This window comes from Capricornis sumatraensis, chromosome 1 (assembly GCF_032405125.1).
Source record: "Capricornis sumatraensis isolate serow.1 chromosome 1, serow.2, whole genome shotgun sequence".
Taxonomy (NCBI): domain Eukaryota; kingdom Metazoa; phylum Chordata; class Mammalia; order Artiodactyla; family Bovidae; genus Capricornis; species Capricornis sumatraensis.
Window position 1 is genome coordinate 148,750,551 of NC_091069.1, and position 19,327 is coordinate 148,769,877.

Here is a 19,327-nt window from a genome sequence, read left to right on the forward strand (position 1 = left end):
TTCTGCATTTGCCCAGCCAGTTTAATACTCATTATGCTAACCTGGTGGCTCAGATGGTAAAGAATTTGCCTGCAGTGTGGGAGACTGGGGTTGGGAAGATCCCCTGGAGGAGCATGGCAACCCACTCCAGCATTCTTGCCTGGAGAATCCCCATGGACAGTGGAGGCTGGCAGGCCTCAGTCTATGGGGTTGCAAAGAGTCGGACACAGCTGAGTGACTAAACACAGCACATGCTAATTGAATCTCTAAAGAGCTTAACAGGAGAGAGGATTTTTAAGGCAATTCTGTCATTTATTGGCTTAAATATATGCTGAATACTTACGGCAGGCTAGACATCTTGCCAGGTGTTTTCTTTACAACTTCTCTGCCTCTGTGCTAAAAGCGGCTGTTCCAAATTCACATCTAAGTAAAAAAAGAGAAACTTGCTATGATACTCTGATATGGTGCAGAAATCAGTGATGTAGCCATGAGATACCAATATGAGGCATGAAGGCAATGTGGTTCCTTCTCGTCAAGCACTCACTGGAGATCAAAACTATTAATAGAACCTAAGCCTTAGGTTTGTCAGCCCATATTCTCTCCATTAATCACCATGGGAGAGACAGACATAATCAAGTGAAAGGGACAGTTCTGAGGAGTTCAAACATTCAGGTTGGCTTGACATTCCTGTGCTGCTGGTCAAATCTGTATTATGCTTAATACAGACAGCCTGGACTAAAAATTCAAGAATTTCCTTCCCAACTTTAGACATATTAAGAATAGGACGATTTGAAAGATACACGTCACCATGATTTCTGGAATTGCTGTTAAGTGTCACTAATTATCTTTCCTGATACTCTCATGCTGTTCTTTTTTGCAGACAAATGGATGGTAAATCAGAGAGGCCTTTAGTAACGTATGCAACCTACCGAGGCCCCAGACAAATTAAGAAGTATTTGAAGCAGCAGACAGTGTCGGAAACCGTGAATCCCTTAGACAGAGAAAATGCAAGTTCTGACTCTAGTACAAGCACACATCGTGGCCCTGGAAAGGAGATGGAGGCTGGAATGGTGTTATTACTGTCATCAGCTAGCACAGGCATACCTGTGAAAGAACAAGTGCCTGAAGGCCAGTTAGAAGACTCTGATTATAACGAAAGAGATCTCAACACAGAAAGCCATTCAACAAACAACCAAGGACTAGCCAACACGGCTTCTTCTAGGGGTGTTTTAAATAAAGCCTATCCTGGGGGACCCGAGACAAGTAGATCATCCTGTCCTGTGTCGAGCTCCAGCTCCACTGCTGGAGATTCTGACTCACGGCACCATTTGAGTTGTGCACCAGGTTCTCAGACTGACAGAAATTTCGGATGTTCAGCATTGTTTACAGAAAGTAACAGCAGCAAAATTCCTTATAGTCCAGACTTGCAGAGGACAGCAGCACCAGGAACTGTGGTAAAACGAACCAGCCCCGTGATGAGTGATGGGACACCAGTGCAGGCCGAGAACCCTGCTATTTCTGACTTCTCTTGTAGTAAATCTGATGGGAGTGACCCTACCACACTTGGAAGTGCAGATTTGCCAAGTCCAAATAAATCAGTTAGGCGTGAAGCTCTGCAGTTGCCAGAGAGTAAGTGTTCTGACAAGCAAGCGGTAGAGAACTCATCAAAGCAGGCTGCCAATCACACCAGCCCCATGGCTTTCCAGAAACAAGCTGTAACAGACACAGAACTTGTAAATGCTGGAAACAGATCATCTGCCCAAGACACACAGAAAATTTTGGCTCCTGCAGAAATCAAGCAAGAAACAGAAAACACATCAGTTGAGGAACCCACTACTTCAAGTCATGTCAAAGCTCCAGAAGATAGAATCGAGTCATTACACAAAGACACTGACCCACTATTACTAACAGAAGTCAAAAACCTTGTTAGGCCACATGGCAAAGTGCCTCCCTTTAGGATGAATCAAAAGGAAGCTGCCTCTGTAAAACACACCAGTGAATCAGTAGTTGTAACATGCTTAGAAAATAAAATAGCCACTGAACTGAATCTTGAACTTTATAGAAATCACATTTCAGAATCCCTTCTTGACTCTGAGAGTCTTCAACAAGCCACAGCGTCACCTGATGCCAGGACATCTCCCAGCCTTGGCCATAAAAAGTCAGATTTCAGTGCTTCACGCCCTACCATTGTTTCCAGAGTCGGCATGCTGAGCCAGGTGGATATTCCTATTTTAAAGAATGAAGGTTCTTCTGTGCTCATTGAAACTGGAGATGTCAACATTGTTGGTAGCTCCAGTCAGTCTCATCAGTGTCAACAAGAATATGTAGCAAATTACGTGGAGGCCACAGACAGGAAGAGTCTCCCTGGGTACCTTCACTCTGAGCATGCGCCTACAACTCTTGAATCCAAGGAAGTTCTTCCTGATAGGGAAAAATACCAGTATGTACTAGATCTCAAAGCCAGTGACACCGACATAAGTGCAGCGGACTTGGGCTTTGAGCCTGCAAGCCTCTGCAAGGGGCACAGTTCCACTTCATCTCAAGACCCTGAGAGAGCAGAGTCAGTGCTATCAAGCACCGCAGCAAGTGAGAGCACTGCAGACAAGCTTGATTCTTCTTTCTCCTTGGAAACCAAAACTGATAGCACTGCAGAAATGTTACCAGAAGCTGATGTTAGTGGTCAGAACAATGTTCCTGTTGAGTCACATTCTGGACCAGGAAAAACTCTAAGTCTCTCCAAGATACCTGTTTCCCGAACAGAGCCCAGAGACATTTCTCAGGATGAAATTTTTTCTCCACTTGAAATCACAGGTGTGCCAGCAAATCCTGCTTTATCAGAATTGACTTCCCTGGAAGTTGAACAGGACAAAATTTTTCAGTTAGTGGATCATGAGGAGATTAAAGAGAAATATTTAGATGCCAGCCTTAAAGAGAGTTGCCAAACTGAGGTTTCCCCTTCTGCCTCCAAATATCAGGGTGTACAGGGAACGGAGGTGGGAGCCTGCAGTGCTCTACCTGCTCATCTCCAGAGTAATAGACCTGAGACTTCACCACCTGTTCATGATGAGAAAGTTACTAGGCAAGTGGCACAGAATTGTGCAGCCAAGGCTTCTATGATCCATCCACCTTCAGTTCCTTGTGGGAGCAAAAAGATTTCTGATTTTTCACCACTCAGCTTAGCTAATACTTCCCCCCAGTTCCAAGAAACTGACAGCACAAAAGCAAAGTCACCTTTTCTGGATTCTGGTATCAGTTTGGGAAAAGAGGATTTTGCATCTGAGGATTCAAGTTTCCTTCCTAATCCTTCTGTGCTGAGAACAGAAAAGAAAGTCTTATCTCCCAGAAAGAAAGAGGATGCTCATTCCCTAAGAGGTGGTACTCACAGCCTGCCTTCCTCCTCCAGTAACTCTGAAGTTAGCATGGTTAGAAGTTCACATAACCCCGCAAATAATTTTAGTTCTGTAAAAGTTCCCATAGATGTCCCACATGAAGGTGCCTCCTTAACTAATCTGTTGGACCCTAAAACCTCTTATTTGGAATCGGAAACATCTGACCTCACAGGGGCAGAAGTCATCCCACTTCAGGATCATTTGGGGGATCCTACTAGGATGGTATCTCTTGATTTCCCAACTGCTGCCCAATTTGTCAATCCCTTGGAAGCAGCGACTGGAGCAGTTGCTGGGACCCCAGCGTCAGTTAACAGCTCAAGCCAGCAGTGTTCTGAGGCCTCTGCTGAGCACATAGAAGCGAGGAGGAGAGCACATGCCCAACTTTTGGACCTCAAGAGTGATTTCTGTAAAAAGGCTGTTACATTGATTGGGGAGGCCTTTAATTCTGTCAGGGAAGAGCTAAAATCCAAACACTCAGTTGATACCTGCCAGGAACATAGAGCCATAGACGGCATAATGAATCCAGGTACCCTGGAAGAAGACATCCCTGAGAAAAACCCATCAGAAGTGACACTGACAGAGATCCAGCCTGCAGAGCATTTGGAAGAGCAGGCTGTGGAAAACATACCTGAAGTCCAAGGGGAAGAAAACGCCTGTGTTTCACCTGTGGTTGGTGAGAACAGTCTCCTTTTTGATTCTGATAAAATGAATGTATGTTGGTTGTTAGAGGACCGAGCTAGGGAATTAGTCAATCAGATTATTTATTCAGCCCAAGAAACTGTAGCAAATGATGCTCAGGGTACCTTGGATTCTGAACTTCAGGCTAATACTTCAAAAGTTCTGAATAGTGATAGTGTTCAGCCATGTGATATGGTAAGAGAGTTCTTGGGGTCAGAACAGGCAATAAATCAAAGCATATGTGAAATCAGTGGGAAAGTATTAGGTAGATTCTTTGCTGTAAGTAACTTAGGTAGTGACACAGAGTCAATAAGAGGAAGAGAAATTGTTCTCTACGAAAAATCCCCCTTTTCAGGAACTAGAGATGGGCAATCTGATAGTATAAATTTGCAGGAATCAGATACTGCTTTACTAGCTGAAAACGTACCCCTTACAGGGTTAGATGATAAGGCAAAAACACACTCGTTTTGCAAGAAGGACTCTAAAGAGAAAATGGGGACAGAGTGTGTTGATAATCACAAACCTGAGACAAAGGATACAAGAACTCTTGTATTAAATTTCAAATGGCCTCCGTTTGTGAATGATGACATTCACGTACCTGGGACATCTAAAAGCAGCTTGTCTGATACTTCTGTATGTTTATCTGAAAAAAGCTTGCCAGGACACAGTAACAAAAGCACACCCCTTGCAATGTCAGAAGTAGGGAAAATACACAAGGACACTGAAGTAAATACCGGAAAAATTGAGCTTATACCTTCCATGTTAGAAATGGGAAAACCAAATAAGGATGCTGAGTTGAATATTATGAAATATGAGGCAGTCCCCCCAGTGTCACAAATGGGAAGAGCACATAAAAAGGATGCCGAATTGAGTACCTCAGAAACTGAGCCAACAGCTGAAATTCTTAAAATGCGAGAAGCATACCAAATGGATGCTGAGAGGTATACTGAAAAAACTGAGGGATTGCCTGCCACTTTAGAAATGGAAAATATTTGCCAAAAGGATGCTGAAGGGGATATTGCAAAGACTGAGGTGACACCTGTTACATTAGAAATGGAAAATATTTGCCAAAAGCATGCTGAGGGGGATGTTGGTAAGACGGGAATGACATCGGTTGTGTCAGAAATGGACAGTATCTACCAAAAAGATACTGAGGGGACTGCTGAAAAGGCTGAGTCAATACCTGCCACACTAGAAATGGAAAGTATTTACCAAAAAGATGCTGAAGTGGACAAAACTGGGGTGATGTCCCTTACATTAGAAGTGGCAAATGTCTACCGAAAAGATGGTGAGGGGATCACTGCAAAGACTGAAGGACCTTTATTAGACTTGGAAAACACTTACCAAAGTGATGCTGAAGGGGTTATTAGGAAAAGTGAAATGATGCCTCCTTTTGTATTCGAAATGAAAGAAGCACCCCAGAAGGCAGTACCTGCTTCCTTCGAAATATGTAAGGGAGATATGAAGGAGACAAGTGGGGGAATGTTGTCCACACCCTCTAAGAGAGAAATGGAAAGCACATTCCCAGAAGATTCTGATGGGACCATCAGGAAACACAGGGTGTTTCCCACAGCAGTCAGTTCTGAGAAAATACATGGAACAGATCTGGAGTTGCCCGTTACACAGGCGGAGGCCACATCTCCCATATCTGATGCTGAAGAAGCATACCAAGAGGGTGCTGGCAGGAGTGGTAGAGAAGTGGAGAAAGAGCCTACTGAAACGAAGACAGGCTTGATAGCGTGTGGCACTAGACTCGCCTCATACTTCAGGGATTATGAATCGCCTACCTTAAGTAAGGATAATGAAGGCTACCCAGCCTTAGCAGTGCCGGACTTTCAACCTGAGGGTACCGTGGGAAGGCTGGACAGAAAAACATCTGTTACTACAGTACATAAGAAAGCAAGAGACCTAGAGTATGGAGACAAAAAGGAAGAACCTAACTTAGCCTTCGTCTCTCAGGAGGAGCAAGAAAATTCTTCCTTTACTATACTGTACGAAGAGCCCCTCCAAGATGAGGACAAGTACGCTACCACCGAGGTAAGACGAACACATTCCCTCCTGATTCCTCACACAGCTCCTGACCGCACGCCTGTCTTCGCCTGTGAAAGGTCTGAAAGTAGAACTGATCTCGTCCATCATTTTGCAAAGGAAACCAAATTAGGTGATGCATTTGATAGTGACAGTTCAGAAACATTCTTATCGGTAGAGGCCAAAAGGTACAAGATCTATCCCTTGGCTTTGTCTCCCATTTACGAGGACGACAGCTCTCAGGAGGACATTCTGTCCAGCGAGGTCTCACCTGGTCGTCATGGTGCCTCGAAATCAAGAGAGAATGCAAACCAGCCCTCTTCTGTATTATCGCTTCTCCAGTCAGTATCAGAGCGTTTAAAGATGAATTTTGATGAAGATGACAGGCAGGAGGGCGGAGAAGAGGAAGAAGAGGAAGATGAGGAAGAGCCACTGCATAAAGGAAGTCTGAGAGCTCCAAGGCAGGAAACTGTCACCTTCAAGAGGCCGGATTCTTCTCTTACATTTTGTTCTGATGATGACCAGGAAAGTACTGGAGTCTCTAAGAATTCTTATGTGATGTCAAATGAGCCTGCGACCTCTAATCTGCAGATTGGTCTGTGGCCAGAAAAGGCCTCATTTCTACAAAAATCTGACCTTACTTCCAAACTACATTCGTCTCTAAAGAGTGCTTATCATCAGTATTTGCAGACCTCTAAAACCCATTCCTCAGAAAAAGGAGCCAGATTTGGTGGAATTTTTCAGGAACCAGTGTCAAAGTATTTCCGCACTCAAGACACCCCTGGCCGATTAAGCCCATTCACAGAGGTAAGTTATTATAATTATTAATTAATGAAGTAGTGCTTTGGGTCATGAAATAACCTAAAAGCTTATTAGGAAAATCACTGTTTTGAGGTTGTGTAAAGATTGTTTAAAAAAATACCAGAGATTACTTTGTTCTTAGTTGAAGTGTATCATACCTCATGTATTTTAGTTGGATTGTTATGTTTGAGAAAACAAAATTGCTTCATCAGAATTTAAAAGGCATAAGAGAGAAGCAAGTTACAATCTCAGTTCTTTGCTGACTTTTAGTCTTCAAACTAAATTGTGACAACGTTTTGAATTTCTCAAGGTATTGAATGTAGAAAGACTGTCACTTTCCGTTGAACTAATGTGTCTCATGAAAAGATTTTGCAATATTTAAAAATATTTTAAATATTTAAAATATTTTAAGTGTTTGCCTGAAAACAGTCTCACTGTACTTGGTCTTGTTTTTGTTCGTACTTAGCAGGGCAATAAGCATACTAATTTGAGAAAAAGGAGATGAAAACGTCCTGAAATTCAGTTACACTTTTATTCAACTTAGAAATATTTGAATGTTTACTACAGAAGATTCACTGAACCTGGGACATTTCTTTCTGACATTCCCAAGATCATGGAACTTCCTTTAGGATTCCAAATACCCTTAGTAGCAAGTGCTAATATTTGAATACCAGCCAGTTGCTTGTAAGGCAAGGTCCTTTTGAAAGAAAGGCTGGGCTTTGCAGAAATGTTTCTTTAATGATTCCTGTTGCCTATTAAGTCAAGTGCAAGCTCTTCACTCTGTGTTGCAAGGTCCCCAAGTTTTGTTTGTTCAGCCTCGCCACTTGATGTCTGTACTTTGTCTCAAGATGTTCTCTTCCTGGATTTTTTTTTTCTTTATTACTCCTGTACCAGGCTGCCACATTGTTTCACTTACTGAAATCCTGTTTTTCAAGGTCTTTTCCATACCACTTCCTCACACAAGCCTCCTGGGAACCTCTGTCTGCCATCACTTCACCTCCATGCTGGTGCCATTTCTCTTGACTTCCTTAACTTGACATTTTGATTGTTTTGTACCTGAGGGTTTAACCTAATCTCTCACCAGAAGAGTCACGGAAATGTGATCATCTTTTCTCCTTTCCAAACTGTAAGCTTCTTGAGGACAGACACACAGCTTTATTTTCCTTTGTACTTACTTCTTTATCCCTTGTAATGATGATCACTAAACAAATATGCAATAAATTGGATTTGCTAAGAAAGTGAACCATCTTCCTGTTTATGTTTCTTATGGCTCACTTCTTCCACTTTTATTATTTCAGAATGTTGACAAACAAACTTTGAAATGTAACCCAAGACCTGGAAAGGTAAGCATAAGTTTCTTAGATAGGCTAATATAAAAGAAGTAAGATTATGTTTAGGTTTGGGGAGTTTAAGGTAGAAACTTTTAACTGACTTAGTAAATGGTTATTTCGTTCAAGAATTTAGCATCTAAAGTGGTATTTACTTTTATGTATTTAGGATATTTTATTTTCTACATTCTGGGACATTTTAGAATTTTAAATGCCTTCTTAAAATTAGTTATTATGCCTGCTTACTATATGTTGCAGATGGTTATCTATGATCTCCATGGAAGAAAATATAAACAAGAGATCTACTGTAATATTCCTGATGCTACATCTTGGTCTTATCCAAATGGGGTACTGATAAAAGTTGTAAGGGGCTGGTAAGAGATCTCTTAAAATTTTATAATATTTTCCCCTTAAGTTGTTTTCTTGCTGCTTATGCTGTATGTTTTTCTTGTATTAAGGTTGCACCCATTTCTCTCCAGATAATTTTTTGAAACATCATTAGAGTTTTATAACTTAATTAGAAAATATAGGTTGTTTTTAGTATTTACAGCCTGCAGTAAAATAGTACCATTTCGTAACTGCATGATTAGCAGGATAGATTTGACAAGTTGAATGCTTCAGTTGAATGAAACATAGCTTTGAAAATGAGTTCAAAATTTGTAGGATGGTAAGGAATGTGAAGGCCACATGCTTAAAGACATTTGTATCACTGACATAAGCAACAAGTGAAGGATTCTTTGTATGGCGTAAAGTGAAAGTGAAGTTGCTCAGTCATGTCCGACTCTTTGTGACCCCATGGACTGCAGCCTACCAGGTTCCTCTGTCCATGGGATTTTCCAGACAGGAGTATTGGAGTGGGTTGCCAAAATGCTGGAAAATCTCATTTGTTATTATGGACCATGTCTCATGGACATGAGGGGACCAGAATTTCTTTGTCCGGTGTTTGGGTTACCCACTGATCAGTATTCAGGTTATAAGCAGTGTGATGTAGTGTGTTTTCAAATAATAAAATGAGACGCACATGCTTTTTTATCCAGCAACAGGAAAATTAGGGTAGAAGTAGAATTTGAAATTGTTAAGCTACTGTTTTTAATGTAAATGTGTGTATAACATCTATAAAATGTATGTATACGTAAACATAGACCCAAGCATAGATTGTGGTGCTGTGTTTAGGAAGCACTGTAAGTTGGGTGCACTTATATTCTTTCTTAGACTCCTTGGTCAGCGTACATCATTGTTTCAAAATAGGTTTATACGCTAGTAGTAGAAAATAGCCCAGATTTTTAAATTTGAATAGACAATGTAGTCTGTGACTTATAACTCTCATATTTGTTTTATGCCTCATTTCTTAGAAGATTAATTATAGCTGATCATGCTTTTTTATATTTGTTCAGCTGGATTTTATATGAGAAACCACATTTCCAAGGTCAGAAATGTGTTCTGGAGGAAGGAGAAAAAGTGTTAAATCGTGACTGGCTTCTTCAGAACAGAAAGCATCCACAAAGAAACTTTGTGCTGGGCTCTATCAAACGTGTCTTAAAGGTAATGTAACAGTTGATTTTTAAATTTTGTGTCATTTGTCATGTAGTAAAGCTGTACTTTGGCCCAGCACTGCTTAGAAATAGTTTCTATTAATCATAATTGTAGTAATTTTGTTAATCTTTATTATCATAGTGATAATTTTTTTTACTAGATATGCATAAAGTATCAAGTTGAATGAAAATTTTAAATGTTACATGTAATACGGCACATAAAATGTTACATGTTGTATATGTATTTTTAATAATAGTTGGAATATACCACCCAGACATCTTTAGGATATTTCCAAATATGTTTTTCTAGTGCAGTTTTGGGGGTGTGTATATGTGGGTATGTGTGATGTTTACAAGAGAAGGGGAGATAGATGAGCATTAGAAGAAATTTACAGAAGGTAGGTTGGGGAAAGGAAGGGGAAAATGTTGCTTTTTAATTTTCTGTTTATTAATAATAAGATGAGGAGGACCTTGCATTCCTCATATAATAAAACATACTGTGGGAAGTGCCTTAATGGTTTAGAGAAGTGAGTTAGCGATAAGGACAGAATTGTCCCATGTATTTCAAGGGTTCCTTCAGCAGTAATGTAGTAAATGATTTAGTGCAGTTACTCCTGTGACAGTCATGGACATATATATTTTTCAAATTACAGAAATTCTATTTATATACTAAAAATGTCTACTTTGACGTGGACCCTATTATGATTTGGATCAATGTTGTTAAAACCCTTGATAGTTGCAGACAGCATACAGAAAAACTCATTATCATAAAGGGGTATCTGCATGAATTAATACTTTCTGTAAAACTGTTAAGCCTATGTCTAACAAATATTTGTGTCTGCTCTTGGACTGAATGCTGTCGTAGGCACTGGGAATAGAAACACAAGTTCTGTATAGTGTCTTCCTGCAGATTGCTCAGAGTCCAGGACAGGGACAGCTGAATCACATGCCTGTATGATGTGAGACATGCGTTGCAGGGCCGCACATGGGCACGAAGAAGACGCACCTCTCCTGGAGCAGGCAGCACCTGGCTGGCGTCTTGAGAGAGCAGACAGGAGTTAGGCAGCATGGGAGGTGTGAGGGAGTCCCTAGCAGAGCCACTTGTGTCACTGAGGCAGGCTTTGGTGGCTTGCTGGTAGTACGGGGAGATTGATGGCTATAGGATAGAGGGCAGTGTGCGTTTTCATCGAAAAATTTAATCACAGGCATTTCAGCTCATCAGGCAGCATTTGAGTGCTCACTTCATTAGCTAACTCACTCACAAGAAATTCCTTGAAGCAGGTAATCACTTTGTAGTTGGAATCTTCTAAAATTTAATAGCATGTGGTTTTGTGTCTGCCTTGTGAATGTCAGGCACCATGCCAGGCCTAGTGAGGAGGAAAATAAAAAGATGAATAAGGTATTGTAAGCAGCAAACTTCACACCCTCATCCCAAATCAAACAATAAAATCAAACAAAAAATTCAATCTGTTGAGCATGGGTATTTAAATGGGTATTTGCACATCCGCCATTTGCTTTGGATGCATTATAAGAAAGAATAAGTCATGCTTACATTTTTTCCTTCTTCCATTGTTTGTTCATAGAGTCTGTTTTTTTTTTAATTGCAGTATTAGTGCCCACTTGACTTGAACTTGCTAGCAACTTTAAGTGAGGAAGGAAAATAAAACTATTGAGCGTTGAATGGAAAAGGCATTAGCATTGTTCTAAATATTTTACAAAGTAAGAATCAGGCATCAAAATTCTTCCTTTTTGTAAACTTGTCACATTTCAGCCTGTTGATAGCTTCATTTTCATGGCAGCCATTCCAAATTCACCTAGGCCCACACCAGCTTTATCTTGTTTTACCATCTTTTAGTGGCTTTCATCTTAAGTAGTCAAAGCTTTAAAGACTGCCTTTAAAGATAATACTTTCATGACATCTTCACTTGGCTGTAAATGGAGCAAGTAACAGAAGATACCTTCAGTCATCTGCAGTAGTCGATTCTGCCCAAGGGTCATCTTTGGCCCTGGCGGAAGTAATTGGAGGTGGAGTAACAGTGCAGTGAGACTTGAGTCAAGTGCTTTTTTTTCCTCAAATAGAAAAAGTGAATCCTGCACATTTCTCTGTTTACTATACATTATATATAAGAGTGACATTTTCTTCTTTCAGGAGTTAATTAGGTTTGCCCTTATTAATAAGCTGAGGTGCAAGAGAGCCATCATTAGATTAGGGACTGAAGGTATTTCCTGTAAGGCAGAGGCAAGTAGTTTCTTGGGTTTTTGGTTTTTGGAGGTTTGTTTTGTTTTGTTTTGTTACCATGTATGTAATTCATTCCTACCCTGTTTCCCTCCCATAGCTTTGTCTCCATTCTTACTGGTTGCTTTAATAGTCTGAGCTTATAGATTTCACCAAGATGTATTTAGAAAGTATATCATGACTAGAAAACTCTGAGAGGAAACCATATAAACTTTTCTTTACTAAGAGTACAAACTGTTTCTTGTTGCTAGGTTCCGGTAAGGCTAGTTGTTTACTCCCTTTGTCCATCAAGAATTACACAAATCTTGCAAAAGACATTACTTCTGTGAATAGCCACCATGGAGAAAACAGAACTTATTAGTGAAATCTTTTTCAGCCAACTAGAGAAAAAGAAATCAGTCCTCTAGTACGATAGTTGAGAATGTAAGCAATCTTGTTTATATTTTCAATTTTTTAGCCATCATTACCTCTTTTCCATTATGCTGTTTCCCTGTGTGATGTAGACTCAAATGCCTCTTAGCTTTTTCCCTTTTAAAATACACCACCCAAACATTGTTTGTATAACACAATGCAGAGGAAACTTATTTGTGTGAGACACTTAGTTATGTATTCTGTTACTGTACTTCAGATCCCTGGGGGAACGTTTTAAATAATGTTACTAGAACTCTATTTTTAATAACAAACAAAAGAGACTTGAAGACTGACAGGTGACTCTTCTGGACATTTCTGGCCATTTTTTAAAATGAAACTTTAGACAGAGATAAACTTTATATACTTTAAAGGATATTTTAGGTTATACCTTCCTACTGTATTGTGTTTTAGAACTTTCTGAAAACAAGATGTATTAGTTTGCTTGCTTTTACACACTAATCAGAATGGTTAATAATGATTAATAATAGAACTCAGTTTGGAAAAAAGATTAAAAACTTAGATACCATGATGCAATTGCAAAACAGATTATAATAATAAATATAATTGTTCAGTCTAATAAATGTCACCTCTAATAGTTTATTGCATTTACCTATTTCATTAAAGCAGAGCCATTTGAATTCCACAGTGTCCTAGATGAGAATTATGCTGCTGAAACTTGAGTCATATAATGAAACACTCAGGATTACTGAGCTAGATTAGACAGCATGACTATAGTTTCAGAGAAGGGAAAAATAATTGTGGTTTTGATTCCTTAAGAAATGATATGGTCTTTTTTGAGTTAGAACTAATTATTGAAAACAAACTTAATGATTACCAAAGGGGAAACATGGCAGGAAGGGATAAACTGGAGCTTGGGATTAACATATACACACTACTATATATAAAATAGAGAATCAATAAGACTGACTGGAGTGTACAGGGAACTCTTCTTGATATTCTGTAATGATCTGCATGGGAAAGGAATCTGAAAAAGAATAAATATGTGTATAACTGAATTGGTATGCTATGTACCTGAAACTAACATAAGACTGTAAGTCAATTATATTCCAATAGTTTTTTTTAAAAAAGATTTTCATAAGTAAGAATACAGAAAATTATGTCTTCAGTTAGAATAAGGGAAATGTTTACAAAGCTTAGAGAGGCCATGTGCAGAGATAGCATGGATACCAGTATGACTGAAGAGTTGTAGGTAGTTAGTGTAGTTGTAGGTTATTGTGAGTTAGTTGTGGGTCATTGCCGTATTTTAAAAGGAAAACCAAAATATGAATATGAATTGCTTGGGTCTCAAGTCAAGGAGTATGATGAGGGATGTGGTGTTCCCACGTGCCCAGCTATATAAAGAGCAAGCTTACTGGATCGATGGTCTAGGCCTGTAATCAAAGTCTTGGCCTTGATGAAAGACCTTGACAGTGGCAATTTTAAAGAAAAGTTTGACAGGACATGGTGACAGTGGATGTGTGATGAAGTATAGGATCAAATTTCATAATGTCTTTCTTCTTCAAACCAACTGATACTATAGAAAATAAATACCACAAGTAAGAAAACAGATTTCCTTTACCCTCACCTCTAATTCCTGCTTCTTTTGTCACTGTAATTTAGATAACCCGCTGAGAGAGTAGTGCCTCTCTGTTATTTATTTTTTATGTTCCCCATGAGATCAGCTTTTATTTAACTCCCTTCCTCCCTATGGCTTTGTTATGCTTCTGAGAAGGAAGGCTTACAAAGTCTTGGCACTCATATATTGGTAACTTTGAACATTGCTTAATGGAGCAGGACTTTTAAAAACAAAGCAGAAAGAATCAAGGTAATATTTTTCAATCAATAATATTCATGTAATTTTCATGTTGTCAATGTAACTTCTCAGAAAAATTAGATTAACAGATTGGTAAGAAGAAACATGGTCTCCTTTATGCTGATATTGGTTAAAAATTCAGCTGAATGGTGAGAATAATTGTAACTGCATATCCAGGGTATTGAGGATACTGCAGTGTGTGTCTAGATATTTCAAAGTCAACTTTTTTTTTTCTTTCTTTCCAGGATTGCAGTATTCCAGAGATAGAACTTTGCCCACAGTCGGACCCGGCATGTTGCCCTATCTACATCCAGCGAGCGGTCCCCAATTTGGAGGAGCTGAATATCCCCAAATCTGTGTCCTTCACTGTGAAGTCAGGCGTGTATGTATCTGCTTCTCTTCACTACAGTGATTGATGGCTACCAACGTTAACTTTGTGTCAGATTTCAATTGGTGACCTACACATTTCTGAAGTGTTAATTTTGCTGTGTGTACTTCTGGATACCTAAGAAAGACTTTTTCAAATATTTTAAAACAGATTCTTTTTTTCAGATCCAGTTAAGTTTTTTATAGATGACTCACAGAAACAGATCCAGGTTCCCAGACACCATTTTTGACAGATGAATCCATTGTCTTTTCACCCACCAGATAGTGGGACTGAGAAATAAATACATATCCCTGACCTAAAACTCTGGAGCCTGAGCTATTAGCAGAGTGTCTGTCTCAGTGCTGGTAGTTACAGAGGGCCTTTATAGTACCAGTGTTTATTACTCTTCTATTCCTGGAAGATAGGTAGAGCTACTCTTCTGTCACAGATGAAAAAATAACGTGGCTTGTCCTAAGCTGCCAGCTGGTAAATATGGATTTGATACTAGGCCTTTCTAATTCCAAAGGTATCTTCAGGACTGTGGGTCTGAGTTCAGTGTTAATTCAGTCCCAGATTGACTTGAGTCATAAGTTTTGTGATTTCTGGTTCAATGTGGATCCTTCTTCCCTCTTCCTCCATTTTTATCTGCTCTGATGATGGCTGATGTTGAATTTAGAGGTCACTGTTAGACATCTCCCTTCATCTCTCCCACATGTTAGAACTGTTGGGCATACCCAGTAATTAACACAGACCTGAGAACTGTCTGTAATTATCAAGTTTAGCTGGTTTCTGGATGGTTCTTTTAGGAATCTTATTTCAAATACTCTTCCTGAGGGAAACCAAGAACTGATACTGATTCTGAAACTGTAGGTCAAAGGTGTAAAATGCATAGTGGAATCCCTACCTCTGATTGCCCGAGTTTAAAACAGAAACCTAGGGGAATGATTTTTCAGTTATATCCTAATTGCATTAAAGGTTTCACAACTTTTAAATATTGGAAAACATATAATAGGAAAGTGATGGCAGTGCTTGGAAAACATAATAAACCAGAATAGTGTCTGAATGTAAGTAGTGAATAACATGTTAATTCATTGTTACATGTTGTCTAGCAGTGTCACTGTGAATGTGTTTTACTAATGTACTTCTGTGACAGAGATTTCTTCTTTTTGTAGCTTTTTTTTTTAGCTTTTAACTCTTACGGAACCAGATTAAAGTATTCCTATTATACTTTAACCAACCATTCATTTCTTATTTAGTTGGCTTGCCTACCCAGATATTAATTTCAAGGGGCAAGCTATAGTTTTGGAGGAAGACCATGGACTCTTTGAGATTTCTGCAGCAGAAATGAAATCATTGCATCCACTTCAAATGGTAAGCAGATATAAAATGAAACATTTTCCCAAGTATCCATGAATTCAAAAATAAGATAGCTCTGATGATTGGTCATGCATCTTGGTCTTAAGACATGTATATGTCTACTACAGAATGGGCAAACTATTCATACATTATTGTTTTGTTTCTTTTAGTCTTTGTGAAAATATTTTAATGTTTTCTAGAAACATTTCCATTTTGATGTTTTTCTAGATGTTTGAATTTACTTTGTACTATATTTATCACAATTCATGCAGCTTGCTTATAAGGTAATACTCTGACTTTAAAAAATTCTAAATTTGTTTTTTTGATGCTTATTAGAAAATTGGTTGTTGTATATTATATTCTTGCATTGCAATAATGAATGATAAGTTCAGCATCAATAATAAATGGGTAGGTCTGTGAATGGGTTACTTTCTTAAAAGTAATAAATGTTTGTATTAATGATTTATTCTGTTGCAGATATTTTTATTTGAGGGGCAAACTGTTCAATTAAATAGTGGCTATGTGACAAACCGTTTTTGTGCTGTGCCTTAAAAAATACTAAAAACCAGCAAAAACGGAAATTTTAAGGAGTATTACAATGCAGAGTAGCACTGGAAACAAAGAAATGATACACTAGAGCTTTTATGAGGAGTGGGTTACCTTTTATGCTCTTATCTCCATGTGGTCACAAAGACAGCAAGTGTGATAGGACTTGGAAGATGAAATGCTCTAACACAGAAAGCCCAAGCTTTTGTAGAGAAGAAATTGAGTATTAAGTGGTTTAGAAATCTACCCTGCCAAATAAAGTTTTCAGTGTACTAACAACTCCACTCTTCTTTTTGAGACACTCTGCTGTGGGATTAAATCTTTAATTGGGCACATGTACTTAAGCACTAAAGCTTGGTTTCCTTCCTTGTAGTGGTTGTACTCTGGAAAGTAGCTTTCCAAGATTTCTTACCCCATTTACATTGATATAGAGTAGTCTGACTTGATTTTGACTGCTGTAGAATTCTATACTTTGCTGTAAACATAAAAAGGATTTGCTTTTATTTGAATTACTAACATATATTTTACTTAACCAAGTAAATTATTATTTATCAACTTTTTAGTTTCATATTTTCTAAATCATTTTATTAAATATATGTTTCTCAAAAAAAAAAAATTTTTTTAAATACCACAACATAAATTTGGTATGTAATCTTCACCAATCAAGTTTTTATAAAACCTACATACATTACTTAGTTACTTGTGGTTAGTTATATTTTAAATATGAGTATATCTAATATTAAAATTTTTTGTCATCTTAAGGGTGGACTGAAAGTGGAAATGCCTATGAACTTAAAGGTGAGTCTTGAACACTTTGGTAGCAGGCTAAAAAGTTTGAGAATTAAATCTTTTAACTATTTGTGTGTGTGGTAAGTCGCTTCAGTCATGTCCGACTCTTTGCAACCTCATGGACTGTAGCCCATGAAGCTCCTCCGTCCACAGGATTTTCCAGGCAAGAATACTGGAGTGGGTTGACATTTCTTTCTCTAGGGGATCTTCCTGACCCAGGGATTGAACCCATGTCTCTTGTATCTCCTGCACTGGCAGGCGAGTTCCTTATCACTAGCACCACCTGGGAAGCCCCTTAACTATTTGGGACTATTACAGTTAAAATGTGATTACCTGAATGTATGCTGGCAATATCTAGGTAATATATCTTGGGTTGGTGGGCAGTGACTGCACAAAGTAGTTGCTGAGGGCCCATGCTCAAATGACAAGAGGGCTCAGTACAGAAAGGTGGAGGTCTGTTCTGACAACCCAGTCTGACCCAGTAAGCACCTACAGGCTGGAAAGATGATAGGTTTGATATCTATTTTATCGGGGGCAAGGGGTTGAGGTGATAGCTAGACTTTCAAGTGGAAATACCCAGCAGGCATTTGGGAGTGGTGCTCAGGATGGAGATCAAGGATGATGAGGAGGAGATGCAAGCAGCTTTATCAGGTGATGTCAATTTGAAAGTATGAGTATCTGAAGGGAACAGTAGAGGCACCGAAAACTGGGGTGGCAGTAATGCTAGAATTGAGTACGTTTTGGGAAAGAGAAAGAAATGGGACTGTAGAATGCCTGTAAAGAGAGACAGGAAGAAAATCAGTGTAGTGATGAAAGATGCAAACAGACCTCTGTTTAATTAGAGTAAGCACTTTCAGAGGCAGGCAAGGACACAGGGATTCATCCGTCCTCCTCTCCAAACCAAGGCACAATTCCCCCAGCTTTCCCATTTCTGGGCTTCCTAATTTGTGCAATTGACTACCATTCTCCCAATCACATAGATGGAGTTTTTTTTTAAAACTTAGTATCTGAATGAATCTAATACAATTTGGCTATATGTTAGAATCATACATATGTGAGTTCTAAAAAAAATGCTTATGCCTGGGTTCCATTGGAAAAAATACTTATTTGGCCTGGGGTGTGGTTAAAATTTTTCAGAGCTCCCTAGGTGACTCTTGACATGCAGCCAAGGTTTTGAATTAGTGACCTAATAAGTGCAGAACTCGTTGTGACACTCCCTGAGTGACTTGTCTCAGTCTCTTTGCTGCATCAGAACTTTGGGCTGGCTCTTCTGTGGACAGTTGCAGTCTGAGGCATGTGGATGGAATGGTTATCCTAGACAATCACAATTTTTAAGTTGTTAGATGTTGGCTTGTGACTTACTCATCAAAGAATTACTGCTTCTTACTTAGTTTCAATGTGTTCAACATATGTAGCGTGTATTAAACCCAAATAATACTTCATCACTTCCAATACAGCACTCTGAAAATTTAATATGTAGAAAACAGCAGGAGCAGTACTAAATATTTTTTTTTCAGACTGTGTAATGTTCTCAGTGTTATTGTTGTTTTTCTTTTTTTAAATAAAGAAGCTACAACTTGCTGGTTCAGTGTGTCTAAGCATGGGATTTTATTCACCAATTGTATACAAATTATGCCATCAGCCATAAATAGGACCAGGTGATAAAGTGTAGGTAGATGAGTGCTATTACTGTCATCACTTCCCTGAACCCCAAGGGCAGCTTATGCTTGGGAAATAAAATAAAAAAAAATAGAAAGGAAGTACTTGTACCAATCCAAGTTTGAAGTAAACGAAATGCTAGAAATCTGTGTCCTACTGCATTCCCTCCTCCATTTGAACCAAATATCCAATAAGAATACCAAATTTTTTTCAATCATTTCTAACTTTTAGGAAGTTTTTTATTTAAATTCGGGAATTTGCATGTGTAATTCTTCTCAGTGATTAGTAGTGACCATACAAGCAATGTTGCAAGAAATAGCAAGTTTTCTTAAACTCAAGAGAATTTTGGTTTCTTAATAGAGGAAATTCAGTAAATATATAGCTGGTCTGTATCAAATATTGAACGAGAGAAAAA

General features: G+C 38.8%; 1 protein-coding gene across 1 annotated transcript in view; it reads left to right on the forward strand.

Moving 5' to 3' along the window:
- CRYBG3 (crystallin beta-gamma domain containing 3) overlaps positions 1-19,327 on the forward strand; it is a 124,785-nt gene that overhangs the window by 52,789 nt on the left and 52,669 nt on the right. Inside the window, exons 4-10 of the mRNA XM_068983619.1 lie at positions 860-6,881; positions 8,174-8,218; positions 8,462-8,577; positions 9,598-9,745; positions 14,441-14,577; positions 15,819-15,933; positions 17,227-17,262. Of these exons, the coding sequence (XP_068839720.1) occupies positions 860-6,881; positions 8,174-8,218; positions 8,462-8,577; positions 9,598-9,745; positions 14,441-14,577; positions 15,819-15,933; positions 17,227-17,262 (6,619 nt within the window). The remainder of the gene's footprint in view (positions 1-859; positions 6,882-8,173; positions 8,219-8,461; positions 8,578-9,597; positions 9,746-14,440; positions 14,578-15,818; positions 15,934-17,226; positions 17,263-19,327) is intronic.